The 21,023-nt window shown below is 42.8% G+C and overlaps 1 protein-coding gene across 2 annotated transcripts in view; it reads left to right on the top strand.

Annotated features, from left to right (window-relative positions):
* jag2b (jagged canonical Notch ligand 2b) overlaps positions 1-20,227 on the top strand; it is a 39,919-nt gene extending 19,692 nt beyond the window's left edge. Inside the window, exons 4-25 of one of the 2 annotated variants that reach the window (XM_005931547.3) lie at positions 1,537-1,794; positions 2,434-2,494; positions 4,625-4,755; positions 5,944-6,063; positions 6,376-6,486; positions 6,604-6,717; positions 8,317-8,430; positions 8,799-8,905; positions 12,807-12,969; positions 13,073-13,234; positions 13,368-13,481; positions 13,641-13,754; positions 13,919-14,032; positions 15,577-15,693; positions 15,980-16,007; positions 16,523-16,608; positions 17,470-17,583; positions 17,868-17,983; positions 18,375-18,623; positions 18,718-18,849; positions 19,082-19,232; positions 19,360-20,227. In XM_005931547.3, the coding sequence (XP_005931609.1) occupies positions 1,537-1,794; positions 2,434-2,494; positions 4,625-4,755; positions 5,944-6,063; positions 6,376-6,486; positions 6,604-6,717; positions 8,317-8,430; positions 8,799-8,905; positions 12,807-12,969; positions 13,073-13,234; positions 13,368-13,481; positions 13,641-13,754; positions 13,919-14,032; positions 15,577-15,693; positions 15,980-16,007; positions 16,523-16,608; positions 17,470-17,583; positions 17,868-17,983; positions 18,375-18,623; positions 18,718-18,849; positions 19,082-19,232; positions 19,360-19,880 (3,197 nt within the window). In that variant the 3' untranslated portion in view covers positions 19,881-20,227. The remainder of the gene's footprint in view (positions 1-1,536; positions 1,795-2,433; positions 2,495-4,624; positions 4,756-5,943; positions 6,064-6,375; positions 6,487-6,603; positions 6,718-8,316; positions 8,431-8,798; positions 8,906-12,806; positions 12,970-13,072; positions 13,235-13,367; positions 13,482-13,640; positions 13,755-13,918; positions 14,033-15,576; positions 15,694-15,979; positions 16,008-16,522; positions 16,609-17,469; positions 17,584-17,867; positions 17,984-18,374; positions 18,624-18,717; positions 18,850-19,081; positions 19,233-19,359) is intronic. The other variant, XM_005931548.3, reaches the window with a different exon arrangement.
* The last annotated feature ends 796 nt before the right edge of the window (positions 20,228-21,023 follow it).

Raw genomic sequence — 21,023 nt, 5'->3', positions numbered from 1 at the left:
CTCAGCCTTTAAACAACTTAGTTAATGGAGAGACTTCTGCATAAAGGTTTCACTCCTTAGATAGTGTTGTTTTTTTTGTTTTTTTTAAAGTGCTTGATTGATCTTCATTACCTTTTAAGTTGATGATGGCAAGTGGAAGCTTATTTACAGAAAGCAGTGACCTCTGATGCTGAAAAGCGAAGCCACCAGAAAGTGCCACAAACTGCAGTATCTCAAAAAACCTCCTGAGAGTGACTGAAGATGCAAGTCAGGTCCAAGAGATTCTCATATTAAAGTCTCCAACTGTAATCTTTTATATAAAGTCTACTGTTGACACTCTGTTAGATGCTGTGGCTCGGTCTGTAACAGACGGACAGAAGCGTGCAATAGGCAGGGGAAAGAAAAAGTGTGAGGATCTCAGCCTGGGTAGTGGGTATTTGTTGGTTATTGCACAGCATGTGTGCCTTATTTATGTGGTCCGAGTGTTTGTCAGAATCTGAAATCGGATCTGTTACACTTTTCTGTATTTTGTCTGTTAAACTAGTCGATCATTTTAAATCTGGCTTAAATGTGGAGTCTACCATACGTGCAGGCACCGCCTGTGCAACAAACGTTCAGAATTAATATCTCTGTAAATGCTCAATACCAGCCAGATTCCCCCCCCCCATAGCCTTGACTCTGTATTTTCAAAAGACATCCTCGCTATCCTTAATGGCAAACTCAGACACAGTTCTGGTGGTGAGCAGAGAAGGCTCCGTCACTTGCTGGTCAGACCATCGATTTGCAAGAGGGCAGCCAATCAGAAGAAAGCTGGCTTAAAAAGAGAGACCTTGAAATGTCTTGCTTTTATAAACGGGGAGAACTATGCGGGTTTACTTCGAGCTATGAGGATTGTTATGAACTGTGAATTATACAAATTAACTTGAGGGTTGAGAATAAATATGGAGCATTACAGAGCTTCATAAAGTTGGTAAAATGCACTGAAGTCTGGGACCGCCTAAAAATTTAAAATGAGTGACTGTAGTTGGTGTTCGTGTAGGGAATACTAATAAGCTGTGGTGCTCACTTTGAGGAAAAAGCTGGGAATGATTCTTTACATGGCACCAGGCAACATCAGGCTGTACTTAAACACTACTTTCAATTTACCTATTGCATACCTCTCTGATCTAGTCACGTTAGACTCTTCTCTCCCTCCTCTCACTGTAAGTTTAGCTGCTCTCAGCAGACAAAAGGTGTGAAAGTGAAATGAAGTGAAATATTAATTCAGTTTATGGCAGGATATTATTTTAGCACAAGTCCAATAAAAGCTTCTAAAGCTAGTGTTGAACATAACAAGAGAAAGGCAATAATGAAATGTCATCGTCTGAGCTTTACACTTTGTGTCGACTCTGTTGACCTCAATGATCAAGTCAAAAAACTAAACTGCCGTATAGATGGACGTTTTGTCAGGACACCTTTTGAGTGGACTAATATCTGATCCAGTGTCAGGTTGAGTTGCTTTATGTGTGGTGAGAAGGAAGTGAGTCTGAATCGCACATTCACCCCGTTTTGTTTCAGCTGAGGAGGACCTGCTGATTGAGCGCAGCGCCCGCACTGGCATGATCAACCCTGGTGACCCCTGGCAGACAATCATGCACGATGGGCCCGTGGCTCGCATCACTTATCGTATCCGGGTAAAGTGTGACGAAAACTACTACACCAGCACGTGCAACATACAGTGTTCTCCTCGTGACGACTACTTTGGCCACTACCGCTGTGGACCTTTAGGCACCCGTGTGTGCCTGGATGGTTGGATGGGCCACGACTGCACAACAGGTGAGCTCCTAGCACCTTAAAATGTCTTCAAAAATAAAAAGAAATGCGTGAATGAATTGTAAAGATTCGCTGCCTTTTGAGATCTATTTAATGAGATGTCTTTTAAACTGTTTCTATTAAGTTTGGGTTCAGATTTTCAAAGGGAGTCCGATCAGTTTACTCTTTACTGATCATCAAGGCTATAATTATTAAAGTAAGATGGCAGAAATGTGCAGTATGCATAAATAAACGTAGAATGTTTGGTCAGGTCATTATTCTAAAGTCTAGCAGTGTTGAGGTCATGCTTGTGGGTGGTGTTGGAGAGAGTGGGGGGCCCTCAATAAATCATCCAACTGACCTTAGAAGATGAAGGGTGAAAAAGGGGAGGAGAGCGCAGAAGGCCTGGCTTGTTTTTTTAAAAAAAAAAAAAAAAAGAGGGTGGTGTTTTATGCAGGCCATAAAGTTGTCTAGTCAGGGTGCCATGAATTTTCATGTCTTGTTGCACTTGTTAGGATGAAGGCAAACAAAACAAACCAGCGTCTCTACCACCCACTTTCTGTCTTGGTGACCCCTTTCCTCCACTTCTTTAATTACCTGGGTTGCATGGGATGGGAAGAGATGCATTTAAATGAACACGTTGTTTCTCTTTTTCTGTCTTAGCGATCTGCAAGCAAGGTTGCAACCTGTTACATGGCTCATGCAGTGTCCCAGGCGAATGCAAGTAAGATGACTGGGAAGATTTTATTTGATATGCAAAAATGTGAATCATAAATGCAGAATCTTTCTGTTTCTGGCACTGTAATTTTCTAAATGTATCACATGTCGTAAAATGTTAGATCACTGTCATATTGCGCATGCATTTTTAGATGAAATGTTGGTTGTTGTTTTTTTTTTTGTTTTGTTTTTAAAACATACAAAATTGCATCGGTATTTCTTAAAAATTCAGCAGAGGAGCTAAATCTGTGGGGGTGGAAAGGCTGGATTTAAAGCAGAGGCACCTTCACTTGTCGAAGCCTGTTGTATTTTGTGTGCACGCGTGTGTGTGTGTGTGTGTGTGTGTGTGTGTGTGTGTGTGTCAGCCTTTCCCTCCCTCGTGGGCATCTCCACCTCGGTTCAGAAGAAAAGGGCAATGCCGTACCAGCCTTCTTGTATTTTTAGCTATCCGAAATCCTCCTTAGAATACCAAGCACCTCATCAGGCTTCTGCAGCTCGGACTGAAGAAAAGGACTCGTCTTGGTGTGTGAATTTGACCACTGCAAAACGTGCTGGGAATTGTCAGATGCTCTCCCCATCCGCATTGCAGTCCTCCTCGAAGGGCAAGGGACAGGAGCGGAAATGAATATCCCGCCGTGTTATGTACATTTCCCAAAGTGGAAACGACAATTAGATAAAGTGACGTTGGATGTCCCAGTGAATCCACGTTTCCAGGATGTGGTACATCCCGTCGTCATTTCGCCACCCCAGTCTTTCACCTGCTGTATCGGGGGGGGAATGCTCTCCTCCACGTGTTAGGAAAGAGAGTTGGCCAAAAGCTGAGGAATGAGGGAATGGTGTTTTCTTGTGCCGTCCTTTTTCTAGTTAGCGCATTCTTCTTAGTCATACAAAATGTCAAGTTGCAGTCAACAGGAAGTGTGACATCAATGGAAGAGCAGCAGTAAAGAGACTTCCTGCAGCGGCATGAATTTAATGATGCCTCAGGTCACAGAAAGCTTGCATCAAATCCCTTGCCATCTCCCTTTATTCCCTTTATTTCATCAAGGTTTTATGGGCTTTGCCTCGTCTGCCACGGGCTTTTGAGAAACACAAAGGCTAGTACGTGCCTGTTGTCACACCACAGTATTGAGGCTTTTTATTAGCCCGCATTAGGCTTGTTCTGACATATTTAAGAGGTTTGCTGCAGTGTTCCTAAGAACTCCTTAGATATTAATTGTAACCCTTCTATATGGAGTTTTGCCAAGTTTCATAAGTTTCACATTTGTGATTAATTATATCAATAAGGACTAACTACAGATTTACTCTTTGGATACCTTAAAGCAGTCTCCGTGTTCTTTTTAGTGTTATTGCCAAATTGCTGTTAAGCTCTCTGGTGGTAATTGAATACAGTGGATGAAGCATGCCAAGTCTTACCCTGATACCCCGGACCCCACAGTCTGAGACTGGCTGGAAGAGGGGGTTGGAAGGGGGTGCTGAAAGCTCAGAGAGGCAGCGGTGCCGTCTGCAAGGGGCTCAAAATAGCAGCCAATTGACAAGACAGCTGCCGTGACAACATTTCAGCCTTGGAATAGCCGAGTACAGTCCCGAAGCGTCAGACTGCTGCGCATAAACACTGTATACACACAATCACCTCCAGCCACGCACTCTCAGAAACATCACGTCACCCTTGTAGCCCCCAAATCCGCCTCACCCGCATACTCTAACCCAATGCACAGTAGCTACTGGAAGTATCCTTAACCCCTGCTGCCCCGGAATGTCACCCTCTACTAAGATTAGTTGGCAGAAGTCCATGGGATGTGTTGACACTATAGCAGGTACAATATTAGGTTTGTTTCCACGGGCTGTCTGTCACTTGTGCATCATTAGTAGCTACAGCAGCTCACAGCCTAATGGGTGTCTTTAAGAACTGTTCTTAACAGACGCTAGTTTGGTTGTGGTGATTTATAATCAAGCATAAAACATATCAGTTTCAAAACTGTTGGACATAAGTTGCAGATTGTTTTATGTAGATATTTTGAAAAGATTGATTCATCACCGATGGGTGATTTCACTATATTAGGATTCGGACCATGAAACCAACAATTTTTCAAGAAGCTGTTAAAGGGAAATTATTCATGGCTGTGTTCTTGTTTGGCAGGTGCCGATATGGCTGGAAGGGCCAGTTTTGTGATGAATGTGAGCTTCATCCTGGTTGTGTCCACGGGACTTGCAACGCCCCCTGGCAGTGCAACTGCCAACAGAACTGGGGTGGTCTGATGTGCGAAAAAGGTATGGAAGAAATGCTGTTTATTTATTTTTTTATTTTTTTACAAAATGTATTCACAGGGACTCGCAACACCAGGCAGGGTGAGTCGTTGTTGTCGTTCCTCTGCTCCCCCTCCAGGTACAGTTTCTTGGATTTCATGAGTAATAGATGAGCAAGCTTCTCACACCCTGACCCATTAACATTGAGGAGTTACATTTATCTTTATATTATTATAGTTATTCAGTTATTACAGAATTACACTGTTTATGAGGTCTGAATTATATTTACTGCTCATTTTCTCTGAGTGGAGACCGGCGGCTGGATAGTTTTACTGCTTGTGTGATCTGAGCGACAGCAGGGACACCCGATCTCCACCCCCCCACATCCCTTCGTCACACAGGGCTCTTCAGGGGATGAGAATGGGCCCTAAGATCCCCAGCGGAGACTGATCCCCCTGCTCATTTATTTACCAGCCTTTAGGGTGACCTGGCTTTTAGCCTAAAGCTGGTGTGCGGCGATCAGTTAGTTTATTTTTGGGAGCTTTAAAATAATGAAGCAAAGAATATAATTGTGAAAAACTGCATTTATACAGATAAGCAGACTAAGTCTACACAGCTAGTGGTCTGAATACAGTAAAATTTATTTTAATGCAGTGCAGCAGAGGGGTTGAGAAAACACTGTGCTTCCTGTCAAAGTGGACAGCTGGTGCTTCTTGCTGACTGAGGAATCTGACGAGCTTTCTGGGAGCTCTCTGCTCCAACGGGATAAAAAGCGGAACAAGACGAGAGCTGTTTGTTCCACTTGTAATTGTTAAAGAGAATTATTAGTAGTGTCACTTCAGAATATACCAATACAGATAAAATTCTAGTATTCAGTTCAACCAGGAACAGTTTTGTAAAAACATTATTTTGACCTGCGTTAACTCATATTTGGCAGTATGCCTCTGTACCCGTGTCTAAGGTTGATGTGAAACATCATAAACACATGTGTGGCAACAGCTGTCATCTTTGATTTTTGTTTCTGAGTGGTGAAGTTCTAATCCTCATGTTCCTTCTGAACATTCACTTATCACTTAATATCAAACTTCTCTCTACCTGGTTGAAAATATAGCGTAAAGTGAAAAAAGATTTCATAGATTTTCTGTGCTTCTCTTTGCAACCTTGAGTTGTCATTTCACTTCACTGTGCATCTCCTTGCTGTTCTTGCTCCAGATCTGAATTACTGCGGTCGCCATCAGCCTTGTGTTAACGGAGGAACTTGTATGAACACCCAGCCAGATGAGTACCACTGTGCCTGTCCAGAGGGCTTCTCTGGAAAGAACTGTGAGATAGGTGAGAGAGAATCCACTCCCTGGAGGTGGGCCTTCCATGTACAGCATATTTTCTGCCCTCTCCTCCGCTGCTGCCGCCGCCTCCTCTCTCAGCTTTACTGGCCTTTGTTTTGCTAATCAGAAATACATGGCACTTTTTCTGTGAACTTATTTACAATTTGTAGGGAAAGCATCCAGCAAGACAAATGGAGACTTGTATTTTTTTATTTGTTATTTTTTTTAACAATACACTTTTAAAAACAGGAAAAAAATACCCAAACATATCTCATATGAAATTAATGTTTCCCTTTCTTCCACACTATTGCTTCTTCAGCTGAGCACGCCTGTGTTTCCAGTCCTTGTGCAAATGGTGGTACATGCCGCGAGGTTCCAGCAGGGTTTGAATGCCAGTGTCCTCCAGGCTGGGATAATCCAACCTGTGCCAGTGAGTGTCTTCATTTCTTTTCTACACACATTTTTATTTTTATATGATGAAAGTGATTTCCAGCCATGAAAATCGGGTTTTTGATCAGTCAGTCACTTACCTGAGTATTTTCCTCAGATTTGGATGACTGTGCTTCCAGTCCATGTTCTCATGGTGGAACTTGCATTAACCTGAAGGATGGATTCGAGTGCGTGTGCCTCCCTCAGTGGGAAGGAAAGACCTGCCAGATAGGTGAGTTTTGTGTGCATACACATATTAGAGTGTGTTTTTATTTCAGCCGGGGAAGATGTTTTTCTGCCCTTTTCCTGTTTGTTCCTTTTCCTAAAATAAATAATTGGCCTTTGACACGCAGGCATAGCATTGCTCATCATTTTGGAATGAAACTGCCATGTCACAAGGCCACAATATAGGATGTTGGTATCCTGAATGAGCTGGCAGCTTCCCACAGCGTGACCACCTTTTTCTCAATGACTTTATGAGATACCAGAGCCTATATCCGGCTGTTTGCTGGCCACTCTCTGTGGCATTCATTTCTGTAGAACCCCCCCCCCCCTCTCCGATGAGCGGACGTGACCAGCATAAAGTCAGGAAATGGATTACAACCAGTAAACAAAGTTGGGTTGCGTGTGTGGGGGTAAAGGCAGGAAAGAGATCCCGAGAGTTCAGTGTCGTTTTACCAGCTCCGGTCTCAGTTTACAGGCAGCTATAGGCCTCCTGTCTTACCTGGCCATTGGTGCATGTGTAGAGTTTGGGGTTTCATAGAGAAGACAGGTGTGTGAGGGGAGTGTAGCAGGACTCCCTGCGGACTGCCCTCTCCTCCCCAAACACCCTCCACCCTTTTGATACCTGCAGGTGGTTGATGTTTGTGAGTGAAACTGTTAATCTTTATTGAACAGGTCAAAGTGGTGTATAGAATTACTGTGAGGTTGTCTATATGGCGCACAAAACATATTCTAGAAATATTATGAAGTTCTAAAATAAACTTTACGTAAGACTTAATTACAGTGCTTTTCTCTCAGTCTGGCTAAAATCTCTTAAGCAGGGAAGAAACACCCTGTGATGCAAATGGGGAATTTTTTGCGAAAATGACGTCGACTCAATGCACTACAGGATAACTCGGTGCTAAATATTAAATTCGGGTGAACGGAATGAGGACTGCAGATTTTATCACTTACACTGAATTTGAAATTGAGATCCTGAAAGTAGCTCGGCACTTTTACTCTTCAAAGTTTGTTTCTATGTATTGTGGAGTAAAGGCTTGAATAAAGCTGTTTGTGGCGCTTAAAGCTGTGTGAAGTCTGATACAGTGCCTGAGGTGTTGTCGCCTGAGCCTGCGTCATTTTCGGTCTGAAGACTATAGCTTTGAAAGTGGAGAGAACTCTGTGGGTACAGAAGCGAGCCTATGAGACCGCTCCACCTGATCTTAACCAGCAATGTTTTCATTGGTCAAGAAACTGAAAAGAATGAATATATTTATATCAAATTTTGTGCTTTTGAATTCCAATAATAGGCAGGTAATTTTATAGCAGTACTCTGTTGACACAAACTGGACAAAAAAACTTAAGAATTAAGGCACTTGAGCCATTAAATATTAGATGTTCATAAAGTTTTGGAACTCAGAAGTTGACCAAAAATCCTCATTATTTAAACTGTTCTTTGATGAACTCTTTATTCCTCGAACTTTACCTCACTCGAACTTCTGAGTGTTCGATTATACAAGAGCGCAGGTGCCAGCAGGCCTTCAAAGCTGGATTGCTGGGTTGTTGCCCATCTTCTTGTCCCTTCTCTGGTTTCATTCAATTGATTGACTCCTTACTCCTGCCTTCACAGATGCGAATGAGTGTGCAAGACAGCCCTGTGTGAACGCTTACTCTTGCAAAAATTTGATTGGCGGATATCACTGCAGCTGTTTTCGGGGATGGTCCGGACAAAACTGTGGCATCAGTCAGTATTCCTCCCTTCAAAGTCTCTCCTAAATCGATAACTCTTCTTCTGGCTGCTCTCGGATGTCTCCTCCTCACTTTCTGGATGCACAGCTTAGGTGTACTTTGGCACCGCTTACTTTCCACACGTGTGGCAACGTGTTCCTTTCTCGTCTCGCAAACCGAAACTCCAGCTGTGTTATGCATGCCCAGTTACATAAGAGTCTATCTGGCACCCTTCTCACTTCACTAGTTTATTTTTTTTCTTTTCCTAACTTTTACTTAATCTATGCACAACTGATAGCGCATCGTTCACTCTTTTAGTAGAGTAGCATTTTTAAAATGTATGTTTTCAGGAAACTTGCTCATTCTTGTTGTCTTCCTCTTCAGATACCAGTGCCTGCCACGGTCAGTGCAAGAATGGAGCAACTTGCCGCGCTGTGTTGAACAGCTTTGTGTGCGAATGCCCACCGCAGTTCACTGGACAGCTGTGTGAGGTGAGTCTCATGTTACCCAGGTTCTGCCAGTGAACAACTGCAATACATAACGTAGCAGTAGGCTTCATTTATTAATTTTTGCTGTGAGATGCTGACTAACCCTTTATTACATCTTGTGGTATAAAATATGAGAGGCGAAACCTGTTTTTGCTGTAATTCCATAAACCAATATCATGCAGGATGTATGGTTTGTGTAAAGTGCTTTACTGCCTTTCACATTTCTGGACTTGTTGGCCTTGCCAAGGCACACTTTTGGTTTTCACAATTTCACGTTTTCAAAGTTTGTTTCAACAAACGCTTGTAAATTAGTAACGTTGATTATTTGATCGATCCAAAACCAGAAGTTTCACACACTACCTTAACTTGAGCTCTTTAGTGCTTGGGACAGGGTTTGGGGGAATTACCTCCTCAACATGTCCTGAAGTTCTCCAGAAGCCTGGGAATGAACTAATCATTTGATTCAGTTGTGATGACCCAGGGCGATACCTAAAACCTGCAGGACACCGGCCCTTGAGTTCCCCACCCCAGGCTTAGGGGTCCAGGACCTGTGGAGTTTGTATGTTATGTCCACTTAAGTTCAGGGTGTTTTCTTGGAGGTCTAAGGCTACGTTCACACTGCAGGTCTTAATGCTCAATTCCGATTTTTTTTTTTTTTTTTTTTTTGTCTGGTTGTTCACACTACAAATAAAATGTGACCGCAAATGCTTTGTGGTTATATGCATGTAAATCAGGAGATGATATCTCTTATTATAACCTGGTATCATGACCGTAAAAGGTGATCTGTTTGTTTCACAGATCTTCTGTAAACGTAGAACATTAACAAAATGCCATCATAGCGACTAATCATGTGCAATTGTACCAGCACTGATGGGGAAATGGTTTCCTGTGAAGTTGGATGCTAGAAAACATGTTGTGAAGCAAAGCAGCCCATGAATTGGGATGTAAGTGTCATTAAGATGGACTAGAAACTACAGTATACAAATTGCCCTAAGCTATAAAGACAACCAAAAAGCCATAACACAATAGTCATCTGATCCAGCAGATAATTAAACTCTCCTACGTGCCAAATCGCTGCTGTGATCTGCCAAAACGTGCAATGTTGTCAGCCTCCAACCCTGCAAGCCAAGTCCACGTCACAGGGCAACTTCTCTTAATTCATACTTTTATTTCATAAAGATGCCACATATTGGTGTCCCTGCTGCAGCCCTTCATGTATGAAGCGAGTGTTTGAATGTAGGTTAGCAGTGAGGAAACCGACACTCAGCTGCATCTCTTGGGGCCCTGAATGGAGGACATTGCTGGTCAGGAGCCAATCCTGATTTAGCATCTCTACTATAAATATGAGCCTCTCTGAATGAGGGGACCCTGGATTTCTGCCCGCATACTACAGAGCTCTAATGCCTGCTGTTGCAGGGCCATATAGTCCTACCCCGCAGTGCCAAAACTACAATGCCTCCAGCATCGTATTTCTCTGATTAGATTGTGACTACACAATCAAGTGCTTACTGGATTAATCAATGTCATGTTTGCCTCGGTGTTTCATGTCTTCAGAGAAAATGGGTACAGAGAAAAGGCTACAGGGGACAAATATGATGCATTTACTTTTATGGTAGTAGACATGCTTAAATTTAGTGAATTTTGTGAATTTACTTAAGGGGCCAAGCAAAAAAGAGCTTTATCTTTTTATATTCAAGAACACTTACTAGTGTGACTCTGCGAATATCACTTTTAGTCGGTCAAGCACTAGGTCCCAGCGTGAAATCTCATATTTGCTGCCTTGAAATCCATTCATGGTTCCTAAATATCTTGGTGATCTGATTGGCCAATGCTTTTTCTTTTTTTTTTTTTTTTCTTTTTTTTTAAAGACTCTTGTTATGGAAATTAAGCAATATATTAAATTATCTCAGAGTTAATTGAGATCGCGAGGTACCAGCTGCTGAATAATGATAAACGAAAGAAATTCTAATCATTACACGCTGACATCAGCAGGACCCAGGTGGATGCCCGCCTCCATCTGCACAATTATACCTCTGGTGGATGTAGTGCAATAGAAAGATAATATCCTACATGAAACTACTCGCAACACGGTGAATGCCATCTAGTGAGATTTTATTCACGCGAAAGCAAACATCTCTAAAGCAAGAGATATCCAAAAATGGGCAACTTGCATCTAAACAATCTTAGAGGTGTGAAGAAAAAAGGGAAAATAACAAAAAACTTCCAGGAATACCCGATTTAACCTTTGCCAGTTTTCTCTTCAGAGCCAACTTTTCAAGTTATGACCACTTGAAATGGTGCATCTTGCAATTTCGCTTAAACTTGCCCGGGTGGTGCTGGTGACGAGAGCCTCTGTCTCCTGTAGAAAACTTGATGACAAGTGGACAACATGGATACGAGTTGAGAATAACAAAGAAAGAAAAGAGGGGGTCAGTAAAATGTGAGTCCTCAGTTGGCAATCTACATTTAATTGGACCCTTTTTATTCACAGAGGACATGTGGGTGATCTAAGCGATCGCCAAAAAGTCTGGCTAGACACAGCAAAAATAAATTATGCAATGAAACGCACTAAATTCTGGGCTCTCGCCTGCTGCATTAACAATGACTTTTGTGCTCTGGACAGCACAAGCAGTTAACAGTGATGTTCTGCAGATTTATTACCTTCAGACGTGATTCCCTGACCACACACGCGCAAATACTAAAGAAAGAAGTCTGGCCCTGACACTTAAAATAAACTGTGTGTGACCACAAACTTCACCAACCCCGTTGCCCAATTCCATCTCCCTTTTTCAGCACCTTAAATGGCAACGGGTTGCAACCCAGAGTTTATGCACAGTTATGCTCTGTTTATAGGAACTGAAAGATTTTCTGTCCAATCCCAGAAATGCCGTATGTATAAATGGCTGAAGTTATCACTCTGACCTCTAGGCAGCTTCTCTCTGTGTCAGAGGATTTATATTTATGTGTTCGCTTGTCTCTGCATGATGTGGAACCAGCTTCATAATGGATAGCCGTTCTTTTGCCTGCTCCGTTTCGCATTCTGACTCCTCTCAAAATAATCTTGAATGATAACGCAGGGCAGAGATGTAAAACCGAAAGCATGGATTCTGTTGATGAGCTTAGTAAAAGTTTCTGAGGCTTACATTGCTCGTCCACTTACTCAGTTTGTTCATAATCGCAGAGGCTTGAGCCAAGCTAAGCTGCTCACCTTCAGACTTTAGCTGTCCTTACTCCAGCTGGCCTGATTGCTTTATTATCATAGGCAGTTTAATGTGATGATAATGTTTTCTACCACTTAGAAACTCTTTTGTCCGTAAAACGGACTGATATAGTGTGCATACAAGCATTTCCTTCTATACTCAAGTACAATCTAACCAACATTCATACACATTCACACTCCGATGGGCACATCAGAGAGCAATTTGGGGTTAGTATCTTGCCTAAGGATTTATATTTGGCATGCAGACTGGGGAAGCCAAAGATCGAACCACCAACCTTCCAGTTAGTAGCTGATCTGCTCTACCACCCCACAATTCGTGAGCACTTGTTGAAGAAAACTTTGCTGAGTGTACTAAGTCACACCAGTTTACTGTATTGTTTGCCGGGGTTTTTGTGTCCAACATCAGGCTGTTAGTTTGAGGAAGCATCCTCAACATTTGTGCTTGCAATGACCTGGTGAATACAAATGGACTGTTTTAACATATAGTGCTTTAGATCCTCTTGGTCTCCATCATCACCTGAAGAAGATACCTGGCTGTGTAAAGATGATGGACTATGTTTACTGAGTGATTTTTATTTATTGATTTTTTTTCCCCCATCATTGGTCTTATAATTGGAACAGTCACTCTTTTAATGTGTATATTTTGTTTGTCCTTCCCCCCCCCCCCTTCTGTTTTTTCCAAAGATCCCAAGCTCGTCATCTTCTGATGCCTGTGATCCAAACCCTTGTGAGAATGAGGCCAAGTGTCATAGCATGGAACAGGACTTCTACTGTGCGTGTCCTGAAGGCTACGAAGGAAAGATGTGTGAAAGGCTCAAAGAGGATTGCCAAACCACTCCATGTCAAGGTGGCTAAAGGAATCTGCAGGGGGGAAAAGGCTGGAATAGATCGATAATATGAGAAAACACTAAACCTGAAACTTGTTTTTTTTTTTTTTGTTTTTTTGACAGCTATTGACAGCTGCAGCATTGCTGTTGCAACCAATGACTCGGATGGCATACAGAACATACCCTCCAATGTCTGTGGCGCACGAGGACGCTGCATCAGCCAGCCAGCCGGGAACTTCACCTGCGTCTGTGATCCGGGTTTCAGTGGCATCTACTGTCACGAGAGTACGTAGAGACTTGAGCTTTCAGATTCTGGAGGTGCTGTGTGGTCTGTAATTCATTTTGGGGTGTATTTTCTTTTCTTTTAACCCTTTCAGTATATCATTATATACGTCATATCATTTTCTTTTTATTTTAGATATTAACGACTGCATAGGCAACCCATGCAGAAATGGGGGAACCTGCGTTGACAGAGTGAACTCATTTCAGTGCGTTTGTCCTGATGGATGGGAGGGCCAGCTCTGTGACCACAGTGAGTGATTTCCCGCTAGCCTTTGTGTCCTTCTTAAACACAAAGTCACGGCTGGTTTAAAGAATCTGCCACCACTGCGTTGCTTTGTACCAAACACGCCACAGTTTATGCAAAAGTGAATGAAACACTTGAATCATAGAAACCTTCCTCCTTCCTCAGATGTCAACGAGTGCAGACACAATCCTTGTAAGAATGGTGGACAGTGCATCGACCTGGTAAACGACTTCTACTGCAACTGCACCGATAACTGGAAGGGCAAGACCTGCCATTCCCGTGAGTTCTCTGCCTATGTGTTAATGGGTGTGTTTATGTTCACAGCTCCCAGTAGTTCCAGCTCCACCTTTTGTGTATTTTTACAGCTGTGAAACTGTAAACTGATGTCTACATTTATATCATTATTGGATTACACCAATTATTAATTAATTTCCTCTTGCCAGGTGAGCGCCAGTGTGATGAAACCACCTGCAGTAATGGAGGAACCTGCAATGACCACGGGGATACCTTCCGCTGTGCATGCCCACCTGGTTGGGGAGGAAAGATGTGCAACACAGGTGAGGCAGAAACGGAATACGTTAAGGTTTAAGGAAGCTAATGGCTTAGTTTTACGGGAGATTTTGTCAGAAATCCAAAAACTTTAAAATGTTTACTGAATGCTTTTTGCTCTGCTTTGCCTTCACTAAACAGACGATGCATGGACCAATCATTACGGCTACATTTGTAGTTGCTGGGAGCTCTTAATGCTTTTCATAACTATGAAATGGGCTGTTTCCGTCACTGGCTTAAATTGTCATTAATGGACACAATGCCAGGCCTAACCTTAACCCTCTGAACAAGCTGAGAAATGTGTGTGGGTGAGGCTAAGCCAGAGTAATGCTAATGATGGATTCAAGGATGAAAAAGTTTGGCTGTTAATCAGCCCTGATTTTAAACCAACTGCAGTTCCTTATAGGTGAATAAGTAAATGTTAATCATGTTAATAAGAAACTGTCACAAATTGACAGGAAACATCCACTTGTAAGATTATCAGAAACTTTTCTGATGCGTTATATTACTGACATTATTGTATTTTAAAACTAAGTGTAGGAGATGGAGCATGATTGTCTTTCACTCATAAACCTTATGGTGGGCAAACTTGGAGTAATAGATGGGATGTCTGTTGGCCCTTCCTTAAAGAAATGTCATGCAGTCTTATACCCCTTCACTTCTTGAAAAGAACTGAGAAACAACCAGCTGTGTTAGTCTCGATTGGTTAGATTCAGAGTAAAACGGGCTACAGTGATTGCTGCAAATTTGCAAGACTTGGCATATCTTTTAATAACCACGTAACTCTTAGAACAGCCACCTCTGATCGGCTTCCATTGTTGGTGTCGCATTTCAGCAGTTTAATCCTGTCTGATCGGTGAGCCAATTTTAGGTTGACGAGAAAGTTGGCAAATGTTTTAATCGGATGAGGTTTTGGATTCTGGTGACGGTCCTGTTTTTCTAGGTTCATATAGAAACAGTAAACATGACAAAGAAAATGGCATCAGCAGTTTAGCATTTAAAAAAAAAAGTGAGAAATGAAAATTCATAACAAGTGAGCAAAGTACCCATTTTTTTGCAGAATAGAACTCATTATAAATATCTGAATCGCACTCATGAGAGACCAAACGGTTGACCTTGCATGATAACCTGAGGGCAGAAGCTACACCGCCATATGGAGTGGATGATTCAGACAATCCAATATGGTATTAGCCTTCCAAGGAGGACCTCCCTGAGAGCTTACTTTTAGCTAATTTAAAGGCTGGCTGGAATTAGTGGGACAAGCATGTCCCAAATTACCTCGCCTTTCACAAACACTCAGGTAACAAGTAATTATTCAAGCCTGTTGCTAAAAAATTAATAAAATGATGATAAATATAGGCTGGTAGAACTTAAAATAACTGTCTATAGGGACTGTACGGTAAGTTTATGTGTAGGAAACCTGTAACCTTATTCCCGGTAGTTTAGTATCACCCACTTGCTCCACTGCTTGGAATCATATACCTGTGTATGTGTTGCTCTTTTGGGTTTTGACAGTCTAGTGCACCTCGTGACTCACTCTCTCTTTCCATAGCTAAGAACAGCACATGCGCCTCCAGTCCTTGCTCTAACGGAGGGACTTGTGTGGGAGGAGGCGATACCTTCACCTGCATCTGTAAAGAGGGCTGGGAAGGCCCCACCTGTGGACAAAGTTAGTTTTACTGTATAACTTTAAATATAACTGACGGTAAAATCACCATAATTGTGTTGGGTGTACTGTTTTTGAAGTAGAGGTGAAATCTGTTGCAATGGGACATTTAAGTTTTATTATAAAGTTTCCAAGTAACAAAAGCTTGAAACCCATGATCTTATTAGGCTGGGATTATTGCTGCATTACATGCATATAAATAATAGACTTCGGTCAATTCAGATGTGGGGGGTAGCATGCCACATGTATGCAACAAAGATGATATATTACTTTTTCTTTTCTTCAACAGATACAAACGACTGCGACCCTCATCCATGGTATGTAACATTTTTCTTTCCTTGCACACCTCCCTGGCTCCTTCATCTCCACGCTTTACTCAGACCTTACAGGCTAGAGGGGTGAAGGGCCACTAAAGCAGTGGAAGTTGTCCTTAAATCAAGCCTCAAAGGGCATCTCGCAGAGGAGGGGGCTCAAATATTGAATAGGACAGTGAGAAGTGGGAGTTTTGTGGGGAGGACAAGAGTCCCACCTACCCTGTGGTGAATGCAGGTGGGGGGTAGAATGGCAGAGGGGGGTGTACGTGTCCATTCTTTCCGTGCGACCTGGGGGGGAAGCTTGGCTTTTGAGGAGGAATGGAAGAAGGCCTGATGAGGGGAGGGGAGGAACTGGACACACCTATTAGCATTTGAAAGGTGGAGGCTTGTATTGATGGGTTGAACTGAGTCTTGTGACACCCCCCACCCCCCCTACAAAGGCACACAATCGATGTACTTTGTTGTAGCTGGAAAGGATGTACGGCCTCATCGAACTGTCAGTTTCTTTGCTCCCTCAGTTACAATGGTGGGATCTGCGTGGACGGAGTCAACTGGTTCCGGTGCGAGTGCGCCCCCGGTTTCGCCGGACCTGACTGCAGAATCAGTGAGTGATGACATGAGGTTAAGATGAACCGATTTTGGATGTGATGGCTAAAACCAACCGCAATGATATTCCTGATGAGAACATGATTAAGAGGATTGCTACATGGAACAAGGGGTGGAAAAAAGTATAGGGCGTGGAAAAAGATGGCTGTATTGACACCTAAATGTGAGACCGAGACAGACCCCTCTCACTTTCTGTTAGTCCTTTAACGCCTTGGGGGGGGGTCAAAGGTCATCCCTCCTCCGTACTCACACAGTCACATATTCACACATTGAAGACAAATAACCCAGTGACCCCGAAATTCTTCTTTTCTGCTCCTTTGTTTTGGACGGATAGCCTTCACCTTTTTTCTGGGGCTTAAATTTGAAAATTCTCATTCAGACATGTTCATGTGAAATCTGGGTGACAATGGCCTGGAGGTTCCCACTGACACGGGAGGCGAGGCTTTGTGATTTTTATTTTGCACTTTTTGGAAGTTTTTAGTTTTGACTGGCTGTTTTCGGGGTGGGGGGTTGTTATTGGGGGGCGGTTTTTGTTTGTTTTGTTTGTTTGTTTTTTCCCCCTAAAGCATCAAATGCGATAGATATGATTGTAAGTGGGGGAAAATGTGACTTTTATAGTTATTTTCTATCTTTTTGAATTAACTTTGTTAAATAAATGTTGTTCTACAGACAATGCACAGCCAATGGTGACTGGTTGCAAAAAAGGCATAAGAAGGCCACGTCTTGTTTTAAGATGTCAACTTTTTCCCAGTAGCTCAAAGTACTTAAAACATCAACTTTCAGGGAGCTTGGAAGACTCGTAGACCTAACTAATGGTTTAACATTTTGTCTTAAATTGTGGTGTTTTTCCTCTTTGTAGACATAAACGAGTGCCAGTCTTCACCCTGTGCCTATGGAGCCACCTGTGTGGATGAGATCAATAGTTTCCGATGCATCTGTCCACGTGGAAGAAGAGGAGCCAGATGCCAAGAGTGTAAGCACGCTCAAATTTAAGTGATTTCAGGATGAAATCACCTCCTTTAGATTTACATTATTGGCTAAAACCATGGAGTATCTTAAAAACAAAGTGTTGCATTGAATGCGCTCCAGTGGCACAGTGGTTTAAGCTGAGGGCTTTCACTGTCTGGTTATGACATGCAATTACGAATGTCGTTATACTGCAAGGGGCTTAGACCAGAGAGGAGAGCTGCAGGAGGACAGCTGGAGATTTTAAAACTGTTCCATAAGTGCATCATGGTTCTTTCTTCCTATCTATAGTCATAGGCGTTGGGAAAACTTGCCACTATACTGGGCTGCAGTTTCCACATGGCAGCCACTGGGAGGAGGAGTGCAACAGTTGCCATTGCCTCGATGGCAAGGTGGATTGTACAAAGGTAAGAGACTTAATTACCATCAAAACGGCGTTCTGATTAAGAGCTCATCGTGTTTATCTTATTCCTGGACCCTAAAGTTAAATAACCGCCTATGATTAGAGTTTAGCCTTCAAGGTACTCTAATTTCGCACCTTTGAACAGATTCCAGGACTTGTGCTATTTTTAGATGGTTTGATTGATATCCTGTTATTAGCTTTTCCATTCTGTGTCTTTGAGTTCACAATGGATATTATATTCAAGGGAATATTTCCAGAAGCATGAATGAAAATGCTTTCATATGAAGTCACACTCCCACGTGATATTTTAACATGGTGACAAGTGACGCAAGAAAGAAATGGCAATGCGAATGTTGTCTCACGTCTAAGTGAATATTTTGACCTTGTAACACCAGGTGCTGTGTGGTCGCCGTCCGTGCCGGCTCGAGTCATCGGGCCGTGACAAGTCCTGTCCGGCTGGACAAGAATGTCTGGAGCATAGCTACTTCACCTGCTTCTCCCCCCCTTGTCATCAGTGGGGGGTTTGTTCAATGGTTGGACCTCCACCTCCACATGTAACCACCAAGTGCCAGCCAAACAGCGGCCATTTGGACAACAGCTGCGGCCGCATAACACTCGTTTTCAACAGAGACAAAGTACCGCCGGTGAGTAATCAGCCACATATCGCTTTGAACCGTTTAAACTACTTTTTGTGTTGCTTCTGATTGATGCGTTTTGGGTTTTTGTGTATATCTACAGGGAACAACAGTGGAGAATATCTGTTTTGAGCTGAGGTATCTTCCTGATACTAGACACTTGGCAAGAGACCACGCTCTTCTCCTTCTCTGTGATCTCTCTCATTCAAATCAGGATGCTGTAGAGGTGGCTATAGTAAGTAAAATTGAATTAGAGTGGTGATTATTCCATTGCCTTCTAAAACAACCTTATTCTAGCTCATGTTGGAGATTTTACCAAGCTTGATTGACACAGATTTATGGGTGGGGGCATAAAATACACAAACAGCCAGTGCCTACCATACAACCCAAGTGGCACACTCAATAAGATGTTTGGTTGGGACTTCATGGTGTCTTTTCTCTTCCTTTCTTTTTGATTTGGTTCTCAGTCTTTCCATCCAGAGGATTTACCTGACCACAGTCTGATCCAGGAGACAGCCAGTGCCATTGTGGGCACCTTGTCTAAGCGGCACAATAGCACCATAATGCTGGCAGTCATTGAGGTCAAAGTGGAAACCCAGGTCATGCGTCCATCAGTGGGTAAGGAATGATTAACGCAAATGTTGCACAATGGTTTCATAGGACCAGCCATTTTTAGTTATTGCTGACGTCGCACTCCTACTGACTTTACTTTTTCTACAATTTCCTTCCATGTTGATGTCAACAGATTACCTGGTGCCTCTACTATGTGTCGCCTTTTGTTTGCTCTGCCTCTTCTGCATCATTGTATGTGTTTGGTGGACACGCAAACGGAGAAAAGAGCGCGAGAGGACCTCCCGATCAGCCGCCGACGACAGCGTCAACAACCAGTGGGAGCCACTGCGGATCGTTGTGCGACGTCAGCAGGAGCAGCAGCAGCTGAAAGAAAGCAACAGGGAGGCTGAGCAGGAGCGCAAAAAGCTCATGGGCCCCTCCTGTCGGACGTATGATGAGGAGGAGGAGGAGACGGAAGGCGAGCTTGAGCTCGAGGAGGAGTGCAGTGGAGCAGAGGCGGGAAAGCAGCTAGTTTATAAGTACTCTAAAACTGCAGTGCGGCCCAGTGGAGGAGTGATCTGCACCATGCACAGCTCCAGTTCACCTCTCAAAGCCCCCCACCGGACCCCAGGCTACAGTCCCAAAGACAACCGCTGGAAAAATGTCAGTGCGGTCCTGACTGGTCAGAAAGACCTCAGAGACTATTGTGTATGAGATATATATAAACAAATGAGTTGCAGTGTGGAAGCAAGAGAAGCTGCAAGGCAGTGAATATTTTTAGTTTGGACTATTTTTGGAAAGAAAGGAAAAAATGCTTTTTGTTTATATAAGCCATTGTTTGCTTCATTTTCATGTTTTCGTCACTGTCACCTGAAGTGATTTTTGATTCAGGAGGGCTAGAGCACAGTGAACATCCTTTTTTCATTCTGTTACCTTATTTTCCTTTACATGTACACAGGAGCTGAGATGTAATGATATTTCAGGAGGCAAAAGAAGCTTCTTGCAATTTATGTTTATGGACTTGTTGGTAAATGGTGAGTCACTGATATGGATTGAGGGGGGAAAAAAACAGGCTGTATAATGATTTTATTTTTGTTTGTTTTGTTTACAGATGAGTATGATTTTGTTAAACTATCAGTGGGTTCCTGTTCAGTGTCTGTTGGGGCAGATGCACATTAAAGGGAGAGAAAGGGAAGGGTTTTAGAGACATGGACTGTTGTTGCATTCACAGTAACAGGGGAAACTCTCCCTTTGCTCTAGTTTCCTTCCAGCTTTGCCCACCTGTGGCCGTCACACGCCAGCCTTACCAAAAACACTTGGCCTGGAGGGGAAGAGGGGGCAGAAACCCCAGTGCCTACTATGTGGCCTTCCTTGTTTTTGTTTGTTTGTTTTCCTTTTCTCCTGTCTCGTTTTCTTGGCTGAAAGCTCTGTTTGACGATTTTTTGCAGTATTTGAGTTGGTAGCAAGTGCCTTTCTAAGAGCTGCGTTCAGGCTCCAAGTTGCGCTGCCCAGTTTGACCTCCTTGTTCTCAAATCTCAAAGGGATATGTGTACATTTAGACTTCAATTTCACAGCAACGCCATTCAAGGTATTTGATCAAAGCAGAAATGAATACTCTGTACATACATGTAAATACTAAAGGAGTCGCTGTGTATATTTGAAATAAGTAACTTAAAAGACAAGTCACACATTTTTATTATTATTATTATTATGATTAATATTATTTTTATTTTTTTTTTACAACGCCATTCCTTTTATTTAATGCCAGTCCAAATAGGCAGGTTTTATAACACTTAATACTCAGAGTCCCGCAGTTAAGGGTTAAGAACATTTACAATGAGGTACCACCTATGAAGG

Source organism: Haplochromis burtoni, unplaced genomic scaffold (assembly GCF_018398535.1).
Source record: "Haplochromis burtoni strain Fernald_Lab_line unplaced genomic scaffold, NCSU_Asbu1 Contig_147, whole genome shotgun sequence".
NCBI classification, from domain to species: domain Eukaryota; kingdom Metazoa; phylum Chordata; class Actinopteri; order Cichliformes; family Cichlidae; genus Haplochromis; species Haplochromis burtoni.
The sequence above is the reverse complement of the archived record's forward strand: the minus strand, read 5'-3'. Positions and strand labels throughout refer to the sequence as shown.